At 34.2% G+C, this 25625-nt stretch overlaps 1 protein-coding gene across 1 annotated transcript in view; it reads right to left on the bottom strand.

Annotated features, from left to right (window-relative positions):
- PKHD1L1 (PKHD1 like 1) overlaps nt 1-25625 on the bottom strand; it is a 157156-nt gene that overhangs the window by 119451 nt on the left and 12080 nt on the right. The window contains exons 3-16 of the mRNA XM_017512233.2: nt 24141-24285; nt 22756-22864; nt 21678-21735; nt 19829-19922; nt 16952-17005; nt 16300-16373; nt 14989-15031; nt 11413-11483; nt 9572-9682; nt 7119-7208; nt 5323-5591; nt 4052-4143; nt 971-1130; nt 555-690 (exon numbers count right to left, since the gene is read on the bottom strand). Coding sequence (XP_017367722.1) covers nt 555-690; nt 971-1130; nt 4052-4143; nt 5323-5591; nt 7119-7208; nt 9572-9682; nt 11413-11483; nt 14989-15031; nt 16300-16373; nt 16952-17005; nt 19829-19922; nt 21678-21735; nt 22756-22864; nt 24141-24285 — 1506 coding nt within the window. The remainder of the gene's footprint in view (nt 1-554; nt 691-970; nt 1131-4051; nt 4144-5322; nt 5592-7118; nt 7209-9571; nt 9683-11412; nt 11484-14988; nt 15032-16299; nt 16374-16951; nt 17006-19828; nt 19923-21677; nt 21736-22755; nt 22865-24140; nt 24286-25625) is intronic.

The raw sequence follows: 25625 nt of genomic DNA, 5'->3' as shown, positions 1-25625 counted from the left end.
GTTGTTCCGCTCACTGTGTCCATGTGTTCTCATTGTTCAGCATCCACGTATAAGTGAGAACATGCAGTGTTTGGTTTTCTGTTCCTGTGTTAGTTTGCTAAAGAAGTGACTTCAAGCTTCATCCATGTCCCTGAAAAGGACATGCTCTCATTCCTTTTTATGGCTGGACAGTATTCCATGGTGTACCACATTTTCTTTATCCATCAATCTATCCCATCAGTCTATTATTGATGGGCATTTGGGTTGACTATCCATAATTCCTGTTTTCTTTACTTACACCTATGAGTCACAGATATATAAATTCTATATGTATTTAGATATATATTTATCATTATTCTCAGAAAATGATGGTATATGCCAGAAAGTTGTTTGTATGGATGTCATTTCCTATCCCAGTCTGAAGGCTTTTGTTCATAATATATTTTTCTGCTTCTTTGTCTAGCATATCATCAAAACTATATTTTTCATACAGTAGAATTCAACTAGAGCAAATACTTTATGGTCCCATCTGCAGATGAACAGAAACAGTATCTCCCTTATTATTTATAACTTACCAGTTTTTTCCATATTATAGATTAATCTGTATTGGTAAAGTGAACATGAATTAGCTTCCACACATGGGCTGGTTACCTTGATCTTCTGAACTTCATTAATTGCATTAGTTGTTTCCCAGTTTTCCAATGTTATAACCTATTTTTTTATTTAAAAAAACATTTTTAATACATGAAAAAATACATTTTAAAAGAATCATAATTCAGCTATTCAATGTCACTTTATTGCTCTATTTTACCACAAATGACAAGTAACAGCCTATTTGGTTTATAATACAGACACTCAAAGTCATAATTCAGTAATTGTCCATACCTGCTTTCACCTAAAATAATGTCTTACCTAGTAAAATTATAATCAAATTGAGATCCTGCCTTTGAACATTTGCTTTCTATAACATGGAACTATAATGATAGCAAACCTGTACTTCCTGGATGATTGTCGACTGGGATTTGATAACTTGTTCTTCATTTACTGCATCTCCTGTTTGTTGTTCAGTATAAACATTTTGATACTGGTACAGTCCGACATCAACAAATGCACTTAATCTATACTCCTGCAGCAAAATTTCAATATAGTATCTGGAAAATAGAGTAACTAATGAATATAACTTTTTTTTCCACAACACTTGTCATGAAATTATTTTAATGAATAAAATATCAACATTATCTTAAAAGCTTGCCTGTTAAATGACTCAGTGTAGTAACTCAGATTTTTAAATATTCAAATGTTAAAATTTTCACAGCAGTTTGCTAAAATAAAATTAATTATGTAAGATATCTGCATTAGAAATTATTCTCATTCATGACCAATTCATTCAGCTTAGTCAATAAATATTTATTGGGAAAGATACTATTTACCATACTCAAGATCCTGAAAAATAACACTGTCCCTAGCATACAACACAGACAACCTGCAGAGGTTAAATACTTTAATGTGTTCAAGAAAATGGCAGTCTTAGACATAGCATATATTTTATATCTGAGTGGTTATATTTGTCAGAAATAAAACTTCCTACTTTCATGTTCCTTAAATTTCTCTCCATTTATACCTTGGGTAATAAAACATTGCCTCAGGAAAGTTTCATTGGTCAGATTTACTATGGTCCACCTGCTAGCTGGATGGGATTTACATTTTATATTTTGAATTCCTGATTCTTGTGGTCCCCTGTCCCTCATACTACTGTGTACCCAGGATAATGCCTTCACTAACCAGCTGCTACAAGAGACTACAAAACTACTGCTTCTCCTCTAAATCTCTAGCAATGTCCCCATTGCTCACAACTTTGGAGAGGACAGCTGGAAAGTTCCCTAAATTGTCTCACTTCACTCAACATATATTCTTATATAGGGAGAATAAGTATCCACAGCTCATGAAAGAGTCTGAATGAGGGAAATGTGTGATTTTTCAAATGTGTAGAATGATACATTCTGGATCATCACCTGATGGAACTGATTTTTGGGGATTATATCAGGCTCTTGGCTTCCCCAAGAACCTCTTCAACAGCTCTGCTTACTTGAAATGACCAACACTAATTAAGAGCAGAATTCAAAGAAGAACCATTAAAATTTTGCATCCTTACTTGTGGCTTAAAAATATTAATTAGGTTATTTCTCTGTGCTAGACAATAAACCAAGCACTTTGCAGATATTATATTTAATCTTTATAAAAGTCTCATAAAATAGCTATTTTTATTCCTTTCTCCATATGAAAAAAGAAGGCTAAGGGAATTTTAAGGATTTAAAGTTTTTTTTAAATGAGTAACTAAGGGAGAATTCCAAACAGAATAAGGTAACCAAAAAGATATTCACTAGATGGAACTATATTTTTAATATTTGAGTAGAATGACTTAGCAATATGAGCTACCTTGGGAAAGGCTTGGAGAACCACTGTACAATAAACTGGCTAGAGTGGCCTCAGTTTCGGAATTCATAGCCATCATTGTAAGCACAGTATGTAAATTCCAAGCTGGTTTTGCAGGATTACAGATACCAGGCAGCAGATGTATCAGGAGTTGTTTCATTCAAGCTCTGTGCTTCTACCAAGCTGGTAGACTGAACTCACTTTCCAAGACCAAGTTGAAGTCCAAAAATGTACTAACACTTAATTCCAGTAGGGATTAATGAGGCATTCCATTTATCCTGGCCTGGACCAGTAGTTATCATGGTTATTGAAGAAAATGTTTAATATATAAAGAAGTGAAAATAGAATAAGGAGGAATAAAAGGAATAAAATGCTTTCTCCATGTCAGTATTACTAAGACCTCAGTGAGAACATTAAGTGTGATTGCTGCCAGGTTCCATTGATCCCGACGCTCTCTGTCTAATTCTGTAAGATCTTCATGATGCTGCCGCTGAGCATAACCTCATCAATATCTGAAAGGGTGATGTGGTAAATTTAAAAAGAAAAATATATTCCTCCCATTAAGAAGGGAAGTCTATTTCTTCATCCTTAAGTTTAGGCTTGGCCACTTGCTTTGGGCAATGCAATATTAGCAAATGTGACAGAAGCAAATTATTGCAGAGTGTGTGTGCATTAGGACTCCCCGCTTTACTGCTGAGAACACATCCACAATGTGACAAACCTGGACTAGCCTCCTGGATGGTGAAAGACCATGTGCAATGGGATGCTCCTGCTCCTCAGATATCCTGCTGAGGCTCCAGACATATGAGTGAGGCATTCTAGGCCACCAATCCCCAACTAAACTAGCCAGAACTGAAAGAAGAGCTCAGCCAACTATAAAATTGTGTGAAATAATATACACTTGTTGTTTGAAGTTGAAATAGTCTTAAATGCTTTGTTATATAGTAAAATCTAACAGATACAAAAGACAAATATGATCTCAGTGCATCTTTTGATGTTCTTTATATAACTCCATTTCTCTACATTCTCCATTTTGAATGTATCATGTCTTTCATCTTCCTGTTTTCTAGGAATTCTGAATGGTTTTTTGAATGAGATTATCTGGTATTTGGATGATAATCCCACTCATTGGCTTCTTGGACTTGATCTTTCAACACTAAATGATATGCTGTTTCAGTTCTGGGAGTGTATTTTAATATTCTTAAATTTCTATTACCTGGCTCAGGGCCTGGAATAAACTGGTGAATAACAAATACATATGAACAGTGGCAATGATCCATGTGGCTTAGTGATTTTTCCCTAGCAATACTCAAGAGCTCAGCTGCAGGAACAGAGAAATTACATTGGTAGATTAACTGAAAGGTTCAAGTGAAGAACTAATAACAGGATTAAATAAATTTCACAAAATTGTAATTTGGCAACAGGGTTAATTTAGACTTCTAATTTCCCTGGTTAGTTGAATGCTAGTATTCTTGAAAATAAACAAATTTGAATAAAATTATAGAGAATGACCAATTATAAATTAAGCCAATAAGCTAATATCACTTCCACCAATAAAAATAAATTGAAAATACTTTAAAATATAAACTTAAAGTTTGTAAATACCACACAGTAATTTAATGACAAGAAAAAACCTTACTCTTTTCCTTTCTGCAGATGAATATCATCTGATCTTTGTGCTGGACTGTAAAAATAACTGTTGGCATTGGCAGAATGATATGCAATCCTCACCTAATCACAGAGAGATGGAGACAGAGAAAAAGGAGAATTTATTAATAGGCCTTTCCAACATTTATTTATTTATCATTTATTATTTTAGTCTTAGAAATTTTATAAGTAGAAAAATGTAAACCTACTTCATACTTTTTATTTTAAGATGTTATCTACTATGCTTTAAAAATTTTTTTAATTATCAAAGCTCAATTTATTCCTTCCACCCTTCACTAACATCAACACTACTGTACCAAGTATACTACACAGATCACAGCTTTTCCATAATTAAAACTACAGTGGAAATTAAAAAGGTACATACTAGGAGAAAGGTAGTTATTGTCAAATAAAATATTATTTTGCTCTGTGGAGAACTTTGAGAGATTTAATCCCAATTAGATAATTAGAAACAAGCCTGAAAGATGCCAAAGATTGCTAAATAGTTTGTTATACTAGAGTGAGAGGACTTTGGGCTTCCCATTAGGAATGATTGGAGTATAAGTGCTTTGGAGTACAAACTATGATAAAAATTAGAATTCATAAATTACAGGTAGCAATTTAAACTTGAGCAACCAGTTTGGGAGGCAATCTTGCCATGTAAGTCAAGTCATAAAATGTTATTTTAATTTGATCTGTTAGTTTCATGTTGTGAAATTGTCCTAACAAAATAATCCCAAATATAGAAAAGCCTAATGAACATAGATGTTCAATAGAGTATTATTTGTGGTCATAAAACATCAGAAGTAAATAAAAACTTATCAGTAGGGAGATGGTTATCTAAGCTTAGTAAACCCATGTAATAATACTACTTAGTCATTAAAAAGTGATTAAATTATTTAATAACACTAGTATTTAATACTAATATGTGAAAAAATACATATGAAATTGAATGCATGATTCTATTTATGGAAAAATCAAAATAGAGAAATGACTTTTATCTCATATCCAAGAGACAAAAGTAGAATGATAAATGCAGAATGATGAAATATTTTCAGATACAGGAAGTTTTCTTGTAGGCTATAAATTTTCTATCACCTTATATCTTGTATCATATTTGGTATAATAGCCAAGAGACAAAAAACATGAAATCATTTCTCATAAATGTTTAATATATTCATCAGTCTTGATTTAAAGTAATATGAATATAAACATCATCATAATGTTTTTATAGTATTAAATAGTATTCTGAGGCTTTCCTACCTTATCTTCTGGAAGTCCACTCTGGCTAAAATAAATAGCATAACGGTCATCACCTTTGATGTAGAATCTATAAACATCAGAATCTGGAGCCACCAAAAATCCACTAAAGCGTGCGACAAATGTGTCTTGTTCCATGGGCCAAATATAGGAAGCTGAATCTACCCAACTGGCCCCCATGTACCCAGGTGTTTTTTCATTGTATTCAAGTATCTCTTCCAGATGTACTGGGCAGGTATTATTCCATACCTCAAGCTTCAGGCCTCTCCCTCCTAAGTGTAATGAAATAAAAAAAGCCTTTCATCACATCACACAATGTCTCAATGGCTTTCTATTTAGATGTTGGTTATAGATTCTGCATTTCGATTCATATTTTTAACATGTGTGCGAATAAAACAATTACACATTCCCCTACATGCATCTGTACCCAGAGGGCAGTCTGCAATTTGTTCATTATTACTTCACTTATTTTAGCCTCAGTTTCCACATGTGTAAAATGGGAGCAATAATAATATTTGCATGGTTGCCATAGGGATTATGTTTAACATATATGTAAAACACCTGGCATTTAAAAAGTGCTTTATGTAAGATAAAAATATAGAGTAATTATTACTTATGCTATAACTGATGTTGCAAAAGATTCATGCCATTTGATTACAAAACCTTTGCCTTGACTATTCTAACAAAAGTTAATTAATGGTTTACAAAGCCACTAATCCAAGAAGAGAAATTGCTGGGTTTCAGGTTTCTCACAATATTTGTTTTACTTAAAAAAAAAAAAAGTTACTTCTGCTCTAGGATTTCTTCTCCTTGAAGAGAATCAAAGACAGGATACTCTCAATAAACTGTACCTATACTTACCAGAATAAACTCTGTGATTAAGTTTTTGCCTAATCAGAAAGGGGCTATCGCTCTATTTTTTTTTTTTTCCTTCAACTGCAACAACAATTAGGCTTATTTCTTCCTTTAGCAACCTTAAACCTGTCTGTATATGGAAAATAGTGGCTACTCTTTTTCAGCTGAATTTGGTTGAGGACAAACTTGAGCACTTCAAACTTTTATAGCAGCAGTGTTTACTGATGTATGCCATTTTCTTTAAAGCCATCAATTACAAATTATCAAAATTATGTTCTTAAACCTGTTCATTTCTTTTTCTAATATTCAAACCAAAGAAACTTAATTGGTTGATAAGCAATTTGTTTGGCCTCAAGTGTGAAACAATGACACAATTATAAACAACTTTCACTGTGCACACAAGGTATGAGATACACACCACACATAGACACATGAACAGCATTTCAATGGTATTATTGTAGATAGGAAAGCAATTTCACTGAGCCACAAGTTGAAAGTCTGAAAAGAATTTAGAGTAACATTTCTCTCATCTCCTGTTTTCACTCCCACATTATTCTAGACAAGTAAATATTTAACTTCCCCTATTTATCTTTTTTAATCAGGAAAAGGCATTTAAAAAAATTCTACATTGACTGTACCAAGTTTTAGCTACCATAATTTAATTTGAAATAAAAACTTAATTAAACTCTCTCAATAGAGATGTGCTGATTTCAGCATGGTGTCTGGATAATTCAGGCTGGGTTTTTCTCCACGGGTGCAGCTTTGTTGTAGCTAATTTAACAGAAATATTTTCTAATCCAGAAAATATAAATTTTAAAACTTGGAGGAAATTTCTTATGATTCTTACTATAAATTCTAAATTCTAAAAAGTTCAAATAATATATTTACTAATATATTCTTTTTATGTAAGTATAGAAATGGCCATTTTCCCTATGGTAACTTACCTGGATATACAGTTTTGAGAATATGAGGTTTGGGGGGTGTCTTGCAAGATATACTATTTTCTGTGACATTCAAGGTATCACAAGTTTCACCTATAGAGAAGCAAGGTACAAAACCGTTACTACTGAAACTTCAGAATGCAAATCACATCGGTATATCTTTAAGCACTTTTGCAATTAAAACAAAGTTGCATAAACATGAGGCAAAATTGGGGCTCTTTATTTCTTTTACATATTCTCTATTAAAGCTTTTCACCCAGTAATTGTTATGCGTCCACAAAGCAACATTTTTTTCTGGTAGAACATCACAAGACTGAGAGAAAATTTCATAATTTCTGAGATAAAAAAATCTGATAAAACTATGTCTTTGTACAAGATGTCTCCTCTGAGTCCAAAGTAAAAACTTTTATTTTGTTCTTTGGAGAAAAGTTACAGAATAAATGCATGCCGTTCAGAATTTGCAAAGGTAGATGATCCCAGACCTCTCAGGTAGGAAAAATGCTGATTTAGTTCAAGTTCTTAAAAAAAAAAAAAAAAAAGAGGAATAATAATTGTTAAATGGCATTTTCACAGACAGACTGAACCCAAAACAGGGGGAAAAAAAGCCTGAAAGACAGCTATTATAACTTTTACATAAGCACAATTAGACTTGGGAGAAGAGTCTATGTTTTAAACCTCCATGTGTTCTTCACAATGCCTCACATATGGTCAGCCCTCAGTAAGTATTCACTGAAATGGCAATTGCAGCTTGTGAAATGTGAGAACAAGGGATATGGAGAGAGAGATTTTTGCCAAATTGGAACATTTAAATTTTGACACTATTTTTCACTATTTTATTTGTTTGTGTGTTGAGAAAGGATTTCGCTCTGTCACCTAGGCTGGAGTGCAGTGGCAAGATCATAGCTCACTGTAGCCTCCACCTCCTGAGCTCAAGTGATCCTCCCATCTCAGCCTCTCAAGTAGCTGGAACTACAGGTGTGTGCCACGATGCCCAGCTAATTAATTTTCTCCCCTCCCCTCCCTGTCTTGTCTTATCTTTTCTCCCTTCCCCTCCCCTCCCCTCCCCTTCTCTTTTCTTTTCTTTTCTTTTTGGTAGAGACAGGTCTCCTTGCATTGCCCAGGCTGGTATCAAACTCCTGCACTCAGGTAATCTTCCTGCCTCAGCCTCCCAAACTGCTGGGATTATAGGCGTGAGCCACGGCACCCAGACCCTTTCACTATTTTAATATTTTATGGATGCAAGAAATTTGAACCAGAAAACAGTAAATTGGGACAATATATTAAACCAACCACCCATTTTATTGGGAGCAAAGGAAAGACACATAAATATCATGTTTTCAAGACATTATTTAGAACTCAAAACCTTGAATCTGGTTGCCATATTAATGGTAGTAAAAGATGATAGAAAACTATTATGTTCTCTTTTCATATCAATTATATTATAGTTGTATGCAAAATAAACATAAGATCAGATTATAAAACACATTACATAAATTAAAAATGCATTATGATCCTGGTTTTAATGTTTAAAACATAAAATCTGGTCAGATTAATACATTACATGAATTTTAAGTATTTATGGCCCAAGTTTTAATATGTATGCTGACGACCAGCAAGGATTCATGCAGACAGGCAAGACTGCATAAATATTAGATGAGGTTGCCTAATATCCATTTCTCTTTTTTTCTGAAATCACGTTTTGGCTGGCTTATGGGCAGATTCTGTAAAAGGTGGAAAGTACTTGAGCAGGAGGACTATATCAGAAATGCATATGCGTGTTGCACGGCAGGCATCCTCTCCCCTGCCTATCAATAGAAGTGATGTCATTATGCCTGAATGGGAACAATCCCGCTATCACGTTTACTCCTTTTGAGCTGCATAGCTTTCTATTTATGAACAGATCTGGACAGAACACATAAAAGTGAAGCATAACCAGAGATCCAAGCCCTACATGCATTTGTAAACAGATAACTCATTGAAATTACTGTTCTTTCCAAGGCCAATATCATCAGTTATTTCTGATGTCCAGATGAGGCACAGTATATGAGAAGAGTATGAGGAGAATAACCCAAAATATTACTTTAAATTTCTTCACAATTAGCTAACTCACTGATAAATAACAACCATTCAAAAAAAGGCATTTAAGAGCTTCTAAATTAAGGGTAGGTGTGTCAAACTGTGGTGAGGAATTTGTGGATGGCAGCTACAATGCTGCTACACAAAGCCTATTGGCACCAACCACAGAGCTCAGGTCTTATTCATATAAAGCTGCAGGGAGTGGCCCTCACTGGAAAATTGCAGTGGAAAGAGTATCAAGCCCCAGAACCAAATGCCTGTGTGAAAATATTCAGCTTCGAATTGAAAGCACGAATTGAGAAAAGACCATTGTTATTCTCACAGATTATTAAAGAACAGACAGAGGTAATAAAGTAATATATAAAAAATATGAGAAATACCTCCAACTAGAACTCTGACTGGGAAATCTGTCTGATCAAAGAACTGCCCACTTATTGTTAGCGTGGTGCCACCTTGAATGCTTCCTCGTGAAGGGAAAATTGTAGTGACCTCTGGGGGTAAAGCACATTAAATAAAATATCATAAATATTACACATAAACCCAAATGCCTGATTTTTAAAAAATTCCAAATTACCTAGTCATAGCACCTAACACAGGTAATGGATAAACAACTGCATGAATTAGGTGTTTCATTACTTACTCTGATGCAATCCTGCAAAAGGACAATAAACATGGCATTGACTGAGCCTTACATTCCATAAGGACCCAGCTTTAGTGGTGACTGGTATTAAAGTAACATTGGTAATGTGAGCATTGAAGGAATAAGGAAAACCTGAGCTGAGCAGGAAGGCAGGTAGAACCACCTCTTCTTTCATATACTCTTGAAGAATGAATCTTTACCAACCTCTTATAATTTTCTCTTATATTAATACATTTAACTATGAACTTCTTGTGGCTTTGTATATAAAAGTTGTAAGTATATCGTAAAATAGCCCAATACATGACATATGGCAGATTCTTACTAAAATTTACCCTTATTAACTCTGTCAAATATCTATGTATTCTACCATATGAATTTCACACTAAATAAACTTCTAGAAAAAGCCAAGTTTTTTCAACAAGAGCTGAGTTTTGCTCTTGTTGCCCAGGCTGGAGTGCAATGGTGCCATCTTGGCTCACTGCAACCTCTGCTTCCCAGGATCAAGTGATTCTCCTGACTCAGCCTTCTGATTAACATGTGCCACCATGCCCGGCTAATTATTGTGTTTTTAGTAAAGATGGGGTTTTTCCATGTTGGTCAGGCTAGTCTCTAACTCCTGACTTCAGGTGATCTGCCCACCTCGGCCTCCCAAACTGCTGGGATTAGAGGTGTGAGCAGCTGCGCCCAGCCAATATATCACATTTGATTGATTCTAGGACACACCTTTTTTTAGCATCTTTGAAATCTGAATGTATCTTTCCATTACTTCTGACCTGGAATGAAGTACAATTCTTTCAGTATGATTTGTGTTCAGATACTCTCCAAGGGATACTATCAACTTGAGACCCCTTTAAATTAGATTATAATCTTCTTGAGGATTATTTTAGACTACACTGAGAACATAAATCTGAGAGATTTATGGCCTCCAAGCTACCAGTCAGACTTTAGATTTTTTGATTTTACAATGGTGCAAAAGTGATAATAAATTTGGTAGAAACCATATAGTACTTAGAATTTTGAATTTTGATATTTTCCCAGGCTAGTGATATGCAGTAAATACTCTCTCCCGATGGTGGGTAGCAAAGCCAGCTGCAGCTCCCAGTCAGTCACGCAATGATGGGGATAAACAGCCTGTATTCTAAAAAGCACTGTGTTCTCAGACAATTTAGCCAAATAGTAGACTAACCTGAGTGTTCTGAGCACGTTTAAGGGAAGCTAAGCTAAGCTAATACACATTCAGTATATTAAATGCATTTTTGATTTAACAGTACTTTCAACTTATGATGTCATTACCCCATCATAAATTGAGAGGTATCTACACTGCTTTTTGGTTGAGATTGTCAGTGGAGACTTTTTTCCCTCTCTCTACCAATCTTACTTTTCAATCTGCCTTACACTAAGAATGTTGTCTGTTGTGAAGAAGGTCCTGCTTAATGTTGGGCTTCCTACCTTTGACAGTTTTCCTCTCCTGGCAGTACATAAAATCATATAATACACCTTACACTCATTATCCTTGGTTTGATTGAATCAGTTATACACTGCCTTCCCCCCACACCCTAGAGTGAAAGAAAAGTCACATACCTGCATATGTTTGAAACATTGAAATTTTACTGAGAGAAGAAACAAAATATGTCATTTTCTGTGGAAGACTCCTGTTTAAAAAAAAAAAGGTTAAATTTTCTGTTTTAAAATGATCTTTAGAAAGTTTTTTTTAACTTCAGTGATAGAAATTATGTCATAATCGGCAAAAGAGCAGGATGGAACTTTTGGGAGAAGATAATAACATTCTTTATCTTGGTTTAGTTGTTGGTGACATATGTATATACATTTGTTACTCAACTGCTAACTATATCTCAATAAAGTTGATTTTAAGAAATTATATTGACATAAAAATGTATGCAGGAGAATTACCCTTCATAAAGGCTGGGATCTTCTGCTGGCCATCCCACTCTGTTTTCTCTTAGAACCTCTTTTTAGTTCTAAGAGGAGAGAACATGCTAAGACTTTTTGATTTATTAAGCCATATGATCTTCACATCAACCACGAGGTAGGTGAATTTCAGAGAATTAACTTAAGATCACACAGTGCATAAGTGGCAACACAGAATTGGACATAGGCAGTTTGAGTCCAGAGCTGTGGCTTCTCACCTGTGTATTACACAGTACTCCTCCTCTGCCCACTAATCTTTGTAAGAGTGCAAGTGGATGACAACAAATTAGCAACAATTGACCAGGTTAAAACTGTCCTTAATAAACACAGAGCCCATTATTCATAGATATATACACTTGTATTTCTATAAACCTAAAGAATTAAGGAGGAAAATAATTCTGAATTAAATGCTGTTACCTTAATTACCTCAGAGACATTCTCCAGTAGAAAAGTTGAGAAATTCAAATATTAAAACTCAAATCACATTCGTCATAATTGTAATATACTTAATTAGAATCTAAAAGGATCATGCAAATATTGTCACTGAGACCAACAATTAACACTTCTGTACATCTAACCCAGGTATTACCATGTACATTTGCAAGACTAAAGTCTTTGGAAATATTTTATGCTAGATTAGTTACTTAAGAAGTTCATACTAGGTTTCATATTTTTATGTTATAAGTTTCTTGACTGATTTCCCAAAGATCTGAAACCATGCTAGCTCCAACGATATTGTGTCTGGGCAGAACCTCCTTCTCAAAAATTAACTCTGCTTCTTAAGTTAGCAGGGAAATTGCCTTGTGAAATAAAATGTGAAAGTAATTTATTTTGGATGACACTGAGGTTATTTTCACTAATTCATTGATAATGACTAGGCGTTTCTCAATTAAGGCAGATTCGTCTGAACCTTATCAGTTTGGAACAGCTGTTGTTTGAACTTGGAGTAACAGAGGAGAGAAGGTTGGCTATTAAAAGAAATACAGAATAGATGCCACAGAATGGCCTTTAATTGGTGCATTTGATATTCAGCAATGCTTATGAAATTTGTGAAATATTAATTTTATATGTTAAAAGAATTAACATTTTTAAAATGCCATGTAATCTTAAAACTAGGCTTTTAAATCATAAATGTCATATTTCTAACAGTTATCTTAAATTCATAAGAATATTTTATACAGAAGCACAAATTTCCTCAATTCTAAGACATTGGTACAAAGGGATAGCCACTGGCTTTTTTAAAAAAAATGGGCAAGGAGTTGAATTATAAATCAAGTTCATAAAATCAACAATTTAATGCCATATTTTTGCTTCTATTATATGTGAATTTGCTGGCATTTCTAAATTGAAAGTTTCTGTGCATGTTAATGCAGCATATTGATTTATGGGTACTTATCAATCATATTCAACCTTGATCACTCAAATCTTCTATTTTTGGATAATTATTTCTCTGAGAGACAAATGATGGATTTGGCAATTAATACCTTTCATACAGACTCAAAACTAAGAATTCATTTTTCTCTCACCTTGGGAAGATTGCTACTAAGAGCATTTAAAAAACCAGTTCAAAAAATCATTTAAAACTCAATAATTGTTGCTCCTAACACGGTTTTCTGATGTGCTCAATACAATCCTGTTGCCCTGTCTTATCAAGTCATACGTAAAAGTAGGTCATCCCTGCAGATAATAACAGTTAAGTTATGGGACCCTAAGTCATGTGCCCCATGTAAATTGCGAAGGTGTATTTAGCGTCATTTATATACCTTCCACTCTGATTTGCTCTTAGTTTTGGTCTAGCCTATATTGGTCTATAATAAAGTGTCCAGCCAGGCATCATTTTGCTATAATGACACCTATTGCCTCTAGGTATCTAGAAGTGGATAGTCTCTAAATACAATGATAGAGTACCTGAGTTCAGTAACCAATTGCAGTTCCATGAATGAAGGGATGAAATCTCATCCTTCACTTGTAGTGTGTGAGTGCTATCAGGAATAACATCTACTTTTATTGTGATATTGCCATTTCTTGCAGATTTCTGATCATTCTGAGACAAAAAAGAAATTAACAGACCTTTCCTATTATTGATCTACTATAGTTATATTAGGATTGAGTGTTAAATAATGTAATTTATTTGGGTTTCTGTCAATTGACTTTCTCAATGACATTTTGGGCAGAACAATTGATTTCGGTTTGGCATGCCATGATACTGCCCACTAAAGGCCATTAACATACCCAGTTAGTGTGATAGCCAGGAGATTTTCCCACACATTTGCAAATGCTCCCAAGAGTGGGGAAATACTACTATGGTATGGAATCCTGGATCAGGATGGTAAGTAGTGATGAAATGTGGTACTGGTTGGAGTGATGTGAACCGCTCCATCAGTCATGGCAAAGCACTGGAATAAAATGTTCAGATCCTGGAGCTAGAAGGCATGGGTTTGCACACTAATGCTGCTTCCTACTAGCTGCATATCCCTAGGCAAATTATTTAATGTTCCTAAGTCTCATTTTCCCCGTGGGTAACATAGGGTAGATGATAACACTCAATTTATCTTTGGGAGCTTCTTTGGGAGGATTAAACTTGGTAATGTATGTAAAGTGCTTAATACCATGCCTGCTGCTAAATGTTCACTATTATTATCTATAATATGGGGTTTCAACATGCATTGAGATTTTCTATAAATGTAAAATGATCTTCCCTACTGAAATTAGAATGTAGAACATCAGGAAATGAGTTCTAGCTTTATTAAAAGTCATAAATATGAGTTATTAATATTGCTGTTAAGATGCACAATTGAAAGATGTAATTACCATCTTTCGCAACTCTCTATGTCTTGATAACTTAAAAGAAAACCTTTATCAGGTAATATTAACCATGAGGCTGTATTTATTCTTCCATTAGTTTAAATCTAAATTTAATTAATTTAGTAACTTAAAAAGTTACAATAAAATCAGAAAAGCTGCAAGACATAAAATAATACTTTCCATAACACAAGTAAAGATTTTTATGTTTTTTAGTTTATGCTAGATTTCCCTACAATAGAGAGGTTATGTGTGAAGCATAAATTAGGAGTGAAAAGAAGTTACAGTCTCCTTCACTGTTAATTTGGGGAAAGCAAGTAGTTAATTTTTTTAAACTCTGAATCTATGGCACAAAGTAAATGTACATTTTATCTTATTTACCCAGTTGAATCAATTATGAAAATTATCATTTACAAAATGGCCTACCTTCCATAATCACTATCTAAGATGAAGCTGACATTGTGATGACCTGGAATTAATTAAAATACACAATCAATTAAATTCTCAATCACAGAGCAATAACTCTATACTATAATGCTGATTTAAAAGCAGAGAAAAAGTATTTAATAAAAATTTTACTTATCCAATTTTCTATTCATGATCAAAGAAATAAAAATTGAACTGTCTTAAAGAAGTCACGGCATAAAAATATACATAATAAGGTGTCTTGAAATTATAACTAGAAACACCTAACAAAATATGATTGTGAATGAAGAATAATAAGAGAACAGATATGTAACCATATTTCCGCAAAATTTCTTTTATTCATTTAACAGTTATTTAATTGTTCAGACACTCTGCTAGAGGCTGAGAGAGCAGATGCAGGATGAGCATACAGCTTGTCCTTTTTCTAACAGAACATATTGTCTAGTGGAAGGAACAATTAGCCAAGAGCAATGACACAGAGAACTAAAAATTGTGAATAAGGCTATTTTTAAAAAAGTACAATGAGTTTTGAGAATGTAAGACAGGTGATGATCTAGGTCTTTGTGAAAACATAACATTTTATCTGAAATTTTCAGTATAGGAAGTTTGCAAAGGGCCTGAGACAGAAGGGAGGGAAGCCCATTCAAGAATTAAAAGGAGGCCAGGTGCACTGGCTCACACTGGTAATCCCAGCATCTTGGGAGGCTGAGGCAGGCAGATTATCTGAGGTCAGGAGTTCGAGACCAGCCTGGCCGACATGGAGAAACCCTGTCTGTACTAAAAATACAAAAATTAGCCAGTCGTGGTGGCGCACCTGTAATTCCGGCTACTTGGGACCTTGAGGCACAAAAATCACTTGAAGCTGGGAGGCAGAGGTTGCAGTGAGCCAAGAATGCACCACTGCACTCCGGCCTGGGCAACAAAGTGAGAACACACACACACACACACACACACACACACACACACACACACAATTAAAAGATCTATGTGCCTGGAGAACATAGATCAAGAAGAACAGAGCAAAATTAAGGCAACAGGCAAAACAGCCAAATTAGACATGAATGCTGTAGGGAGAAAGAAGAAAAAAGAGAAACCTGAAGTTTACCTTATATGTAAACTGTAAGAAAATACTGATTCATACATGCTTGCATGAAAGTGAAAAGAACCCAAGGAAAAGAGAAAATGCTAAAAAAGTAAATAAATAAACAAAGTGATCCAAAAAGGCAGAATAGGGAGATCTAAGAGAATACAAAACAGGGAACTAGAATAAGGCATCTATGAGCATTATGAAGAAAGATGACCAACACTTGCCAATAAAAGTTCCAGTCGTCTTACAAATCATAGAACCCATATCTCCATTTGGATGATCCAGTTTTAGACCATATCTAATAAAAAAAGTTAATGTCAAAGTTTATATTGACACTAAAATGTTAGACTATTGTGTTTCTCTTAAAAACAACTTATTAAGAATATGAATCAGGAAAGAAATTGTTGCTACAATAAAAATTTTTGTAAAATAAAGCTATTTGCCAGATTTTACTGAAGATGTTTAAATAAAATTTTATATAACAAAATATTTTATAATTAATTTGGCTATGCCCTTTAATGTCCCTTTTAAAAAGTTTGAGATACTGCCAAATGAAATAATTGCTTGATAAAGATAAAACTGTCTATGGCCATACCACCATGAACACGCCTGATCTCATCTGATAAAGATATTGCTAAAAACATCTTTTTTTCATAAAAATCTAAATAGTTCATATCATACTATCTTGGAGACTCAGTAGGATATAAGGTAGCACCTAACTATAAAAATGATTGCTAATTTGCTATGTAAAATATTATAATTTATACTGTATTGTAAAGCATTTAGCTATGCAGTATTGGTAAAAATGACTATTTAAATTTAGTATGCTTATATCTGCTATTTGTTTTTATAAAGAAAATAATTTGAATTACTTACAAACTATCAGACTGTGGTATGAGAAGCTCGCAGGGCATTCCTCCAATGTAAACTCTGTATAAATATTTTTATCAAAAAAGATCAAGTTATATTTAACAAACTTTCAGAAATGCACTCCTCTCACCAACCTCACTGGCCCCTTTAAATTTTTTTCTCAATCATTTATTATTATCATCCACTTATGCATGCAACTAAACATCTACTGAACCTCTATTATGTGGCAGTCCCTGCTCTAGGTACTGGGACACATTAATGAACAAAACAAAGATCCCTTTGTTGCCCTCATGGAACTGACATTTTAGCTTGGAAAGATGACTAAAACATGATAATCATAACACATTTGGTGTGTTAGAAGGTGTTAAGTACTACAAGAAAAGACAACATAGAAACAAATAATAAACTCATCCATCTGAAATTCAATCAACTCAAAACAGTTTTGTAGTAGGTTCTATAATATGGGAATTAAGGCAAACGGCACAGACATCACAAAGTTATCAGGAGAAAGAGGGTGTCTAACAGCATCAGTGACACATAAATGAAAACAAGAAGCTGAGAAGAGCCAGAGTTTGGTTTCAGGGAAAACATCTGCCTCCGTATTTCCCCAGGTGATCGGGTTTGACCTATTACTTTGAGGCCAATAGTATCTGAAGTAATTGGAGGCTAGCAGGTGACTGATTGGTATTAGATTCTTTGCAACACCAGAATAAACCATCAGTTTTTGTGACAGCAAATTCCAGACTCAAAATAAGACCAGATACAAACTCGAAGTATAGAAAACAAGGACTTTTGTTTGCAGAAAATTTTGAACTTTTTAATATACTTTTACACATAAGTCCATTCATCTGATCATTACATTAGTATTGTAAAGAAAGTAAACTGAATTATTGTACCCATTATACATGATCATGGATTTAAATTCTCCTTCTAACCTCCTGCCTTATTCTAGCTAAATAATAAAGGTAGTAGTTAACACTTACAGGTTCCTACAACGTTTAATACTTGCAACCATCTTATGAGTTAGTAACTATTATCCTTCAATTTTACAGATGAAAAACTTAAACAGAAAGCTGAAGTAGCTTGCCCAAGCCTGCAGACAATAAAGGTAGAGCAGGAATTCAAACTCAGTTGGGCTGCAACATTCTTAACCACAGTTGATAATCCCCACAGTGGTCCAGGTATGCATATCTAGAGTAAACCCACCCTATTTGGTCTTAAATACATACTCTTTTAGAATTATTTTTACCTGATCTTTTTAGATCAAAAGCTCCTTAGTAAGCACTAATCCTTCTATTCATTTGCATGTCCTCTATAATTTGTACCTGGTCCAAATTTGGATATTTGGTTGCATGGACAAGATTTGTGAGAAGCAGTTCTCCTGAATTCAGCCCACTGCTCTCCACTCCCTCCCTGCTAGCAGAATCCAGACATAAATTGCCTCAGGAGCCCTGGCATCATAATTAACATGGTAAAAATGAGACAAACTCAGCTCCAAGACTTTCTCACCCACACATTAATAGATGTGTGAAAAAATTCTATATTTACATGTGGGATTTCCAGAGTACAAGGATTAGGTAGCCTGACCTCTAAGGTCCCCTCTCACTGCAATTCTGTGTTTTCATAAAATAATTTCCATCCAAAGCTATATCTTAAGCGAAAATAAATTCCAGTTTCAGTGGAGGAAAAAAGGAATCTCTTTTTGAAAGTTAAACTTTCTATTTCCTGGCCTTCTTATGGAAAAGGATGACTTAGAAAACTCTGCCTAAGACTTAATGAATGTAAACCATGCATAACACTTAATATTGAAGCAGACAAAATTTTTACTTCTACTAATCTGTATATACAAAATGTTAAAAATCTCTCTACTTGGTAGTTCTTTTATTACATATAAAGAATTAGTATGAACATTTTCAGAAATTATAAATACATACAAATGTGATTTAATTAAGGCTTCTATTTTATAGGATGCCAGATGAATCTTTATCTAACTTATAAAAATCATTTAAATTGCTTGTTTCACAAAATTATATACTTGAATGTGTGTGTATATATACCTCACCTTTATAACATTCAAAAAATTCTCTAATTGCTGAGTTGCTATCTGAACCCTTTGCTTAACTTATCCATTTACCTGTTTTGTGCACGAGTTCAATAAACATAAAGTATCTTAAAAGCCATAATTATGAATCTATACTTTTCTCTATAGGAAATAAATAGGCCCTTCAGTCTTTAAAGTCAAGGCTGAAATAACGCCATTTATGCCACAGGAGGAAACTCTAGTGACAACACTAGTTTTCAGCGCAAAATGTGGATTTTTTTTGTTGTTTTTTTTGACATTAGCTAACTAGCCAAAGCTACTCTCTAGTTCACAGCTGGCAAATGGACAAAGCAGGATTCAAAGCTTGGCCTGTTAATGAGTTATTGACAATATTTGGTTTCAGCACTTGTCTGTACATCATGAAGCAGTAGAAAAAGTGTCAAATACTGTGTTAGGAGGCCTGTGTTCTACTCCTGACCTTGACAAAGCTATGTGACCTTTAGGTCTCAGGTGTTTTTATACACAAAATGAGGCAGTTAAATTAAGTAATAAAGGCTTCTAGTAATAAACTCAATTACTACTGGACTTGTCTGTGTGACTTCTGTTAATATACCCATCACAAAACAGTAAGAAATTACATCAGACTAATAAAGACATATCTAACAACCATTGCTTTTATGTCAATCTTCCAACAGTCTGTTTTACTTTCTATCATATGGCTGAAAAAAATACTGGTTAGTTCTATCACATTGTAATGGGATTTAATATCATTGGATCCATTTTTTGGAATATTATATCTCATCTCTGAGTTATAAGAATATATTTCCGTGTCAAAAGATTACCTCAAAATCCTAACATTTTTCCCATTTGAACTTTGTACAATATTACTTCCATAGACATCAGTGAAGATTCTGCCTTGGATTGTTATTAGTGTACCTGAAAACAAACAAAAACCCCAAAAAGATTCTGTGTAAGAAGATCTGTCCATACACTTAATTTGAAAACATAGGAGATTTTTCCAATAAAACCAGGACCCAGGCACTTATACCCCATGTTTGCCACTATTGTTTAGCATTGTTCTGAAAATTCTAGCACACACAATAAAACATGAATGAGTATCTGTAAACATTTATAGATTAAAGAAGTGTTGCATAGGATGATTCCGTAAGTATTGCTTGGGTCAATGGGTGACTATTTGAGAAAAAAATAAAAAGATCTCTGTACCAAAAAACAAGAGAAATTTTAGGTGAAACAAAATGAAATATAAAAAATAAAACCATAAAATCTAATGAAAAGTATGTGAAAATTTGTTGAATATTTATATATTGATATATATAATATTTATATAATACTTATACATATTTTATATATAGTTAGGTTAGTGGGGTCTCCCACCATTTAAAAATGAAGAAAAAATAACACAGGTTAAGATCTATAGATTTGATAATAAAAATCAAAACTTGTCCAGGTGGCAGAAAAATCATTAATATATTTTAAAAGTAAATGATAAATTTGAAATACATTTATTACATATAAGTGGTTAATATTCTTAAAATATAAAGAATAAAGAATCCTTATAATTTAATAAGAAAAATTATGACTAAATTTAAGCTAAAGAGATGAACAGGTAATGTATACGAGGAGGAATACAAATGGTCAATAGGCAAAAATAAGTTTAATTACATAAATCAAAGAGTTGGAAAAAAATTTAAACCTACTTTTTTATATAAATTCTTGAAAAAAATAGTACTTAGAATTGTCAAGGTTACTAAAAAGGACGTTCTCAGTTATTGCCATTGGGATTATAAACTGGTATAATATAGTTGTTATAATAAAACCCTGGAAGCCAGTTGAATGTCCAAGGGGGAGGGGGGAGATAAATACATTATAGTGGATGAAGACATAGCCACTGAAAATCATTTTAAAAAAAACATTGGTAAGCTAGGCACAGTGGCTCATGCCTATAATCCCAGCACTTTGGGAGGCCAAGGAGGGCGGATCATGAGGTAAGAGATCAAGACTATCCTGGCCAACATGGTGAAACTAAAAATACAAAAATCAGCTGGGCATGGGGCACATACCTATAGTCCCGCCTACTCGGGAGGCTGAAGCAGGAGAATCGCTTGAATCCAGGAGGCGGAGGTTGCAATGAGCTGAGATTGCACCACTGCACTCCAGCCGGGCGACAGTGAGACTCCATCTCAAATATGTGTGTGTGTGTGTGTGTGTGTGTGTGTGTGTGTGTGTGTGTGTGTGTGTGGTTTTCTTTTTTCAGATAGGGTCTTGCACTGTCACGTAAACTCAATCACATCTCACTTTCAGCCTCACACTCCTGGGCTCAAGTGGTCCTCTCGCCTCAGCCTCCCAAATAGCTGGGACTAAAGATGCATGCCACCATGCCTGGCTAATTTATTTATTTTTGTTTTTTAGAGACAGGGTCTCATGATATTGCCCAGGCTGGTCTCAAACTCTTGGGCTTAAAGGATTCTTGCATTTCGGCCTCCCAAAATGCTGAAATTGCAGGCATGAGCCACCGTACCTGGCTGATAGTTATTTTTATAATGAAAAAAGATCCTATTTAAAATTGTAGGTACTATACTATTTAAAAATTGCAGGTATAATTTTATATACTAAAAAATAAATATTATTTACCACAAAACCAAAAGCTATTTCAGATGTCATATAACAGACCTGGAGTTCCAGATAAAGGTGTGATGCTTCTTATTGTTGGGGTTCTAAAACTTTTTGCCTGTAAAAGAATAATGTCAATATGCAACATTATCTGTTTTGTTCCTAGTTTTGTGAAGTAGATAATTTCTTATATTATTAAATTTCAACACTATTAATAATATAACTCTCATATAGGAAAGAAGATAAAAATAAGATGGACCTAAGAGTTAATTTAGAAGATAAGATCATCATGCTTCTTAATAGATATGGGGCTGAAAGTGAAGGGAGGTAGAAACCAAGAAGGACAACGGGTTTCTAGCTTGAGATGGTGAGAAATAATCAGAGAAAAAGTGATTTAAGGAGGAATAGAAAAACTGCAGTTTGAGGTATGCTGACTTTAGGTTGCTTTGGGGCCATTTAGGTGTGACATACCGGAAAATAAAACATGGTTCCATGTCTGCAGAAAGAGAAGAAAGCCAAAGATATCTGGGAACCATATTTGGCAATATATTTTGGAATCATAGAAGCTTCTTGAAGACAGAAGTCATTATTGTTTTCTTCAGTATTTCATTTTATATTAGAACATTGTAGTACTCAGTAATTGACAACTTAAAACAAATATAATGTTTAAAAATATATAGGATAATGCTTAGAAGAAAATGTATTACTTCTAATACTTCTATTTGGGGCAGCTAAATTTTGAGTGGCTTTTACACCACATGCAGGCATATTTTATCTCATTGCATAAGAAATTACATAGAAAGGAAAGGTAGTTACTTTGATGTAAGTAGGAAAAGGGTGAATCCCACTAAGAGCAGAAGTAGAGATAAAGGAGAAAATATGAACAAGAAAAGATGTTGGAAGTATGAAAGTTTAATTTAATAATAAAATTAAAAGAAGGGAAACAAATCAGAAATAAAAGACATTTTATTACTCTGGAAGATAACTTAAATTGAGGAAAATTATCCTTTATTACATGCTAATGTATTTTTAAATGTGGAAATAGACAATCTGTAAAACTAAAAAAATTAAAATTCAGTTTTGCAAGAAAGAAAGCAAGATAAACTATACATAATTTGAAGAGAAGACTCTTACGTACATTGAAGGTACATGCCCAACTGTTGATGTGGCCTTTGCAGGTGTTATTTTCTGTAACAGGAACCCCATCCACACTGACTCTAACAGTGTAGGAACCTTCTGGCATTGCTCTAGAAGGAAAATGAAGAATATATGAGACATGCAATACCTCTTTTATTTAGTATATAGTATTAATGAAAAATACTGCTCCAGGCTGCCTGCCATTTTTGACAGAAAGTGTCCAATGTCACAACTGATATCTAGTTAAGTTCTATTCTATATTATGGAAAGATGATCTCCATCCTGAACTCTTTATTGCAAATTCTAATCTCACGAACGTCAGGCAAATGCCTACTCTGTCTATGCACATTGATGCTAATTTAAAAGGACAACAAATGTAATAACAACAAATGCAATAATAAACGTTTAAAATAGTAACATACCACTTTGGTACAATCAGTTATTCCATGCTTCATTTCTTAAAAAGGGCTAGTTAATCAAGTTTCCCCTAAGTAAGTTTTTCCTGGTGAAGAACAGCCAACAAGCCTAACATAAAGGAAATCCTCTAGAATATGTGCTGTTTCTAAGGTCAATACTGAAAGTTGCAATTAAAAGTGATTTTCAAAATTTTTCCTAAGTTCCCAATAACATGTGAATTTGTGCTGATAGTAAAGAACTTGAAATGTCACTATACAAAATGATTATCTTGGCTGAGCGTAGTGCCTCACACCTGTAATTCCAGCACTTTGAGAGGCCAAGGCTGGCAAGTCACAAGGTCAGGAGTTCGAGACCAGCCTGGCCAACATGGTGAAACCCTGTCTCTATTAAAAATACAAAAAATTAGCTGGGTGTAGTGGCCGGCACCTGTAATCCCAGCTACTTGGGAGGCTGAGGCAGGAGAATCACTTGAACTGGGAGGCGGAGGTAGCAGTGAGCCAAGATCATGCCACTGCACTCCAGTCCTGGTGACAGAGTGAGATCCCATCTCAAACAAACAAACAAAAAAACCAAAATGATTATCTTTAATCTTAACAACTATATGAATATTTTGAACAAAATCAAATTGAAAAGGAAAGCATAATTTTGGTATTTTGAGGCACATCATGACTTTTTAAAGTCATTTAATTTCTTTAAAAAGCTCAATAATGATAAGGTAATACCTCTAATAACACAGGAAAAGATAAAGAATATGTTTTTTATCATGCCAATATGTGGAAATAGCAGTATAATTGAATATAATAATGTTATAAAATAGTCTAAACATCACAAAATAAAAAATAATCACCTATAATCAGAAAAATATTACTTATAATAGCCAGGGTAATAAAACTATTATAATACTAATATTCATAACTGTAACTTCTGATATGATGAAAGTGATTTTATTAAAGATACTTTAAAACAGACCTAGTATAGCATGTAATGTGAGTTGAATGACTTGCATCTTTTTCTACATCACAAGCAATTGACTGGAAAGAAGAAACTAATTGCACACTGTTTCCCAACTCAGCATTATCAACTCCATAGGTAAATTGGTTTGCTTGAGAAAAACCTGGAAAAGTAAGAAGATTTAATTATTATTAATGATATTCTATCTTCAGAGAACTAACAGTTGTCACCTGGCATCAAATCATACAGTAAATGATTTCATGAACAGTTCTGAGGCAAGCAGTGAACCAATTTCATATTTATCCTTATGATTGTAATCTTCTTTGGAAGCACAAAAAATAGCCTTTAATTAATTTACTTATAAAAGTATTGCTGGAGAATATATACAGTCATCTCTTAGTATTCATGGGGATTTGTTCCAGGATCCCCTTGGATAACAAAATCCACAAGTGTTCAAGTCCTGTAGTCAGCCCTGAAGGACAAGTATCCATAGATTCCACATCTGGTGAATACTGCATTTCTCATTCACAGTTGGTTGGATTCATGGATGACAGACCCAACGTTACAGAGAGCCTACCTTGAACCTACATAGCACCAAATTCTATATCTGGGGGTAAAAAAGGCAGTCTACGAAGGCTAAAAAGAGTAGAGGAGGAGAACACTATTTTATAAGGGATGAGGTCTTTATTTCAAGTTTCTACAAAGCAAAATCTGAGGTGAGGATTTGCCTGCACAAAGTTTATTTAGGCAATGAGCTATTAGGTTTGAGAGAGAGCAAAATGTGAGGAAAGAAAAGCTGGGCACCACTGAGGACAACTGGGGCTCAATATTGCTGGGAATTTCTAAGGAAAATATAGCATGTCTTTCCAAATAAAAAAAAATCAATGGCAAGAAGCATTTATTAATCAAATCTGGTCCCCATTGGTTGAGGGTTCTCCCTGAGGGAAATAACTTTTTCTGCACTTTCACACCGCAAATAGTTATATGCTATACAAGTTCCAATGTCCTGAGTTACTGCACTAGACACATCGTCTTCAATAATTGACAAAGACATGGCGTGAGAACCCAGGCAAGAAGCTGGAAGCATACGTTGAGTCAAAGTACATAAGGAACTATTTGCCGCTGCTCTAGCTATAGTTAGAGGTAAGAATGAGAGGATGTAAAGCTGAGAATAAAAGGCATCCGATACAGTCTACCCACCACACCACACATAGCTACTTATGGCCTACATGTAAAGCACAATCCATCACCAAGTCTTCAAGGTGGTAGCCAGCTGAGAGCTCCACTAAGATTTAATACAAGAGTGTTAGAGGTAGCCAGCTAAAAGCTCTGCTAAGATTTAATACAAGAGGATTAGAGGGACAAGCTACAGGCTATACTACTCTAGTCCTAAAATTGTAATTAATTTTCATCATGCCTCCTTGCTATCAGCCATTGTAGATTTCCCTTACCGTCTGTCAGCACTGTAGCTAGTGGGGTGACACTAATATTCATCCTGGAGAA

The sequence above is a fragment of the Cebus imitator genome, unplaced genomic scaffold, assembly GCF_001604975.1.
Source record: "Cebus imitator isolate Cc_AM_T3 unplaced genomic scaffold, Cebus_imitator-1.0 Scaffold465, whole genome shotgun sequence".
Lineage (NCBI taxonomy): Eukaryota > Metazoa > Chordata > Mammalia > Primates > Cebidae > Cebus > Cebus imitator.
Note: the sequence above shows the minus strand (reverse complement) of the source record. Positions and strands in the feature narration are given on the sequence as shown.